General features: G+C 33.9%; 1 protein-coding gene across 6 annotated transcripts in view; it reads right to left on the bottom strand.

Moving 5' to 3' along the window:
* LOC135219190 (venom protease-like) overlaps nucleotides 1-5,093 on the bottom strand; it is a 47,854-nt gene extending 42,761 nt beyond the window's left edge. For 2 of the 6 annotated variants that reach the window (XR_010315387.1, XM_064255742.1), the window contains exons 1-3: nucleotides 4,942-5,092; nucleotides 3,701-3,883; nucleotides 11-82 (exon numbers count right to left, since the gene is read on the bottom strand). Coding sequence is in view for 5 of the 6 variants with exons in the window: in XM_064255742.1 (XP_064111812.1) it covers nucleotides 11-82; nucleotides 3,701-3,883; nucleotides 4,942-5,035 (349 nt within the window). In the remaining variant the exon portion in view is untranslated. Of the gene's footprint in view, nucleotides 1-10; nucleotides 83-3,700; nucleotides 3,884-4,941 lie in introns of all 6 variants that reach the window. The other 4 variants (XM_064255743.1, XM_064255745.1, XM_064255744.1 and 1 more) reach the window with 3 other exon arrangements.
* Between the last annotated feature and the right edge of the window lie 352 nt (nucleotides 5,094-5,445).

Consider the following 5,445-nt stretch of genomic DNA (forward strand, 5'->3'; position numbering starts at 1 on the left):
GTATCATTACCGAAATTGATAGTAGGAGGCTCTGATGGAAGAATGATCTTCGGCTTAGGTGTTGCAGGCTGCTCTCTTGAATCTGAGGAGAATAAGATGCCTTATACATGAGTACTTACATGCATGCATACACACGCACACTATATATATATATATATATATATATATATATATATATATATATATATATATATATATATACATATATATGTATATATATATATATATATATATATATATATATATATATATATATATATATATATGAGTCACATCACATTACCGTGATTCATACACATACATCGAGCTACAAATGTCCTTTAATATCTAATTCGCTCTACCTCTACATCGGAGTTAATATATTTTCATATATGTTAAACGAAGGGGAATTTTTTAGTCGACAAGAAATTCGTTTGCTCATGGGCGCGAACCATCAAACCCAACGAATTCGATACGCACAGTGAAGCCTTAAACCACACCGCCACCGCAAGAGGATAAACGTTTATGCCGCCTCTTAACTACGTACTAATACCGTGCTAATACCTGTCGCTCTCAGGTGTTCGTTGTTTTGGAGTCGGCATCAACCCACCTCGACCTCGGTAACGCTGTAGTGCTTTTGTCCGCCGCACGTAGCCATTATATATATATATATATAATATATCATATATATATATATATATATATATATATATATATATATATATATATATATATATATATATTGTGACGAAGTGCCAAGTATCTGGTTACTATACTTGCCAATAATGAAATGAGTGCCTCACAACAGCCATACACCTGAACCTTCATCACAGGTAAAATACGATTGAATACTCTAAAGGTAACAGAGATTCCTTAAAAACTTACCAGTATTGCAGAAAATCAGACTAAGTTCATTAAAATAGGTATGAGGTAATCTTATATGTAATTAGATTAATTAAAGGGCATCACTCCATCAATATCTTTAAAAGTCTAAGTATTTTCCTGATTTCAAAAGTCTGAGTACTTCCCTGGTTCTAACTCACTTCAATTAAATTGGAGGAAAACAGCTCAATTACCACTCTATGTTTCTACCTAAACATAACTTAATGTACTGGTGAAAAAGAAAACACTTATAAAAATTTTAAATACAAAAATTTATTATTAAACTCAAAAATTATAAGTGAAATTCACAATCTCAGGGAAATTTACTGTTGCTTGAAAACATCACAAAGTTTGATTAATTCTCGAATTAATTATGTAAAACTAAATCAAAATTAAGTTTTCACAAAAATCAAGAAAATTAATTCAATCGAAATTCAAAAGTGTTAGGCAATAATTAAAATTTGGAAATTAATTCACAAGTGCTAAACAACACTAAAACTTGAATAGAATTCTAAGTAAATGCAAATCAATTCATAAGTGTTAAATTCAATTAAATGTGCAACGATTAATTATTGAAAACAATTAAATAAATCAAATTGTGGATGCAAATGCAAATACAGAAAAATGTGGAAAATACCAAAAATGCAACAAACAGTAATCACAGAATATATATGAAAAAATCCCATTTCAATAAGAAAAAATGGACAAATACACAAAAACAATAACTTCAATGAGAAAAATGGATAAATGCACAAAAATCACTTCAAATGAAACAAACACGAAACATAAAAATTTGCAGTGTGTAAAAATTTTAGTTGTTTCACCAAATCACTGTAACTATTAGTTGTAACTCATAAACCTTGTAATAACACATTACCTTGGTACCAATTTCCTGCTGCAGCTAGTTCCACACAATATTTCAAAAAAGAAAAGGCGCAGTTATATACTTGTACAATGTTTGTTCAGAGTCCACAATAAGCACTAAATAATACTAAATAACTATTAAGAAATATTAACTCTGAAATGTATATGAGTGACCAACAACTACGTACTACGTATATATTTACGTTAATTGGAAAATCAAATATCTAAAGAGAAATAGAAATTACAATAACAAATATTATTAGGTGATTTAAGACAATAAAAGTATTTTAATATGAAAGGAATAATTATTTATAAAGAAAGGAAAACTAAATGAAGTCACTTCCCAAAGATGACGTATGCTCAAACAGAAGGTTCTAGAATAATCTTGCAAAAAGATGATGCAACACCATAGGAACATGATGAAAGCAGAAGCCCAATATACCGGGATCAAGGGCAGATGAAGGAGACACAAAAAATGAACAGAATTTATTGTGGCCGACGGCGTTTCGCAATGATCCATTACACTTTCAGGGCTGCAGTGACACATATAATATAGTTTAATAAAAAGGAACGTCACTATATAAGATCAAAAAGATAAAATTACATTTCTAAGAATACATTACAACAAACCTGCCCGGTACATGGCTTAAAAGTGACTGAACATAAAAAGGTAAACCTGGTAGGAAGTAGACATAACACCAGAAAAAATTACAAAATAAACAAAGGTTCGGAGATGACTTGACATTTAACGAGGGAACGAGTGCTTTCATGGAAGTTGACTCTAAAGTCGAAAGCTTGTCTTCGTGTTCAACTTGAGCTGAGGCTATTATTTCAAAGATTTTCATATTGATCTGCGTTTTGCAGAGTGATTTGCACCCTTGAAAATGCAATGGATTATTGCAAAACGCCGTCGAAAAGCTTTAGAATTACTATGAAGCCCTTGACAGTTTATACACTAAAATCTCTACTGTCACCTAGACTGAAGAATAAAAAAAAATTCATAAACATTAACTACTGTAACCTCCAACCCCGTTCTATTACGGTAGATAAGATTTATTTTGTAGTTGCACGGCGGCAAAAACACATCGTAGATTACAAACAAATTATTTTGGCATACCGAATTTGATCATTACAACCTTCGTTTATGAATTCGAACGGATCTTATTGAAAACGAATGGGAAGCGAAAATAGAAAATAAAACGGAAAATTGGGTTGAGAACTTTCAAGTGGAAAACTGTTCAAGACTCTGGAGAAGGCATTTCTTGAGATAAGGATAGTATTGGGGGAATTTTGGGCGGGCAAAATTAAGAACAAAATAATGCTAAACAACATCGAAACGTAGGTTTACTTGAATTTCACCAGATGCTATATGCTAGAGGCAGAGGCGTCCTCAGAAAAATGTGCAGGGGGGGTGGGCTGAGTGGGCGATATAGAGATCGCTCCCCTTTTTTCGGGAATATAAAAATGTTTCCTGAAGTCCTTAGATGCAAAATGGTGGCACTTTTTCTTATTGTTATTGACAAGTTTGGAAGAAATCCCGACAACTCCAATTCCTGTTCCAACAACAGTAGTAAACTAGTAATAATAGAAACTTGTATAATAGAAAACTGAATAAACAGGTGAGAAATCTTCAAGGTGTCTTATTCATTTTGTATTTTCCACGTAATTTTTTACGCATTTGGTATTTTTTTTCATAAATTCCAGGGGGTCCCTCTCATTGCGGACTCCCATGGCGACAGGCTTATAAGCAATAACAGCAGCTTTAGGGTTGTATTGAAAACAACAACAACTATTAGTATAATAAGTTTAAAAAAATATAAAGCAAAACATCATCGAAACTTAGGACTATTTAAATGTCATTAAATACTAGATACTATATAGCCCCATAACTATAAATAATATCAACAGTTTCAAGCTTGCGATAACAACAACAGCAACAAAAATTATGATAATAACTACAACTTCCTTTCCTTACCTCGTGATTTAGGGCAACACACTATAGGCACTTTTCCATGAAAGCCGCAGAGGGCCGGACGGACCCTCCGAAATGTTTTGACAACGGACGGACATGAGAAGAGGACCCGGCATTCCCCTAGTCCACCCCGCCGGGGTACACACCTGCTTGTCCCGGGACCTCTTCCGTTGCCCAGCCGTAGATCTAAAAATAGTTGGGTGTTAGGAAGTGTCGTTTACTTTTCGTGACATCGTTCACTCAGAAATACGTAAATAGAAAATAACACACACACATGCACACATACACACACACACACACACACACACACACACACACACATATATATATATATATATATATATATATATATATATATAGGCCTACATACAAAGATATGCCTCCTTGGCATGTAACTCGGGAGACCGAGGTTCGTTCCCGTAGTGAGTCAGACATTTACTTTAGTGGAACACGTACTTATGTGGTCATTATGTCCATATATATATATATATATATATATATATATATATATATATATACATATATATATATATATATATATATATATATATATATATATAATACATACATATAAACTAGTAATAATAGAAAACTGAATAAACAGGTGAGAAAGCTTCATGGTATCTTATTCATTTTCCATGTAATTTTTTTATGCATTTTGTATTTTCCACGCAATTTTTTTTTTTCAGAAATTCGAGGGGAGCAAATGCTCCCCTTGCCCCCTCACTGCGGACGCCTATGGCTACAGGCTTATAAGCAATAACAGCAGCTTTAGGGCTGTAGTGAAAAAAACAAAAACAACTGTTAATATAATGACTAGAATTGTATATTGGTATAATGACTATACTCTATTTTTTTCCATCTGTCCATCCGCCTGTGGTGTTTGCGCATGGTAAAACTGCATCCCGGGCTTTAAATAATATCCTATTTCGAATATTAACGGTGTAATTCGCATATAGTAAATTATTAAAACAATCTTCAGTTGCAAATGTACACCAAGATATCCTTTTAGTTACCTAAAACTTACTCATAGCGTAACTATTTGAAGCAAGGGGCGCAGTGTTACCATGCGCGACCACCACAGGCGGATGGACAGATGGAAAAAAAAACAGAGTATAGAATTGTATATTGGTATAATAACTAGAATTGTATAAACCATCGATGCCCTACGCCAGTCGATAATATATTCAAGGTTTCACAAACCTGTTACAAATAAAAGTAGAAGAAAAGGAAAATTAAAATACCTTGTGACCGCGCCTTGTGGAATGAGAGTCTGGTAAAGGCGACTAATAAAACCATTCGGTAAATCCAGAGTAATGATTTTCCGACATCAGTCATCTTGCGTCACCCTTCTTTCCTACTTGCAGAGACTTGACCTAGAAAATTGATGGCGAAGTCATTTTAAAATCTTAATTTTCATCCGTTTTCAATGTTCTTTTATTTATAAGTATTAAGTTTGTTTGTATGGTGTTTTTACGTTGCATGGAACCAGTGGTTTTTCAGCAACGGGACTAACGGCTTCACGTGACTTCCGAACCACGTCGAGAGTGAACTTCTATCACCAGAAATACACATCTCTCATACCTCAATGGCATGCCCGAGAATCGAACTCGCAGCCACCAAGGTGGCACTCCAACTCCATACCGACAACGCCCCTGAGGCGCTATAGTTAGCAGTATTACTGAAGACAGTCGATATACGTCATTTGAGCTGCAGATCAAGAACATGTATACTTAATCCGAATAGCA

Source organism: Macrobrachium nipponense, chromosome 1 (genome assembly GCF_015104395.2).
Source record: "Macrobrachium nipponense isolate FS-2020 chromosome 1, ASM1510439v2, whole genome shotgun sequence".
In the NCBI taxonomy this organism is placed as follows: Eukaryota; Metazoa; Arthropoda; class Malacostraca; order Decapoda; family Palaemonidae; genus Macrobrachium; species Macrobrachium nipponense.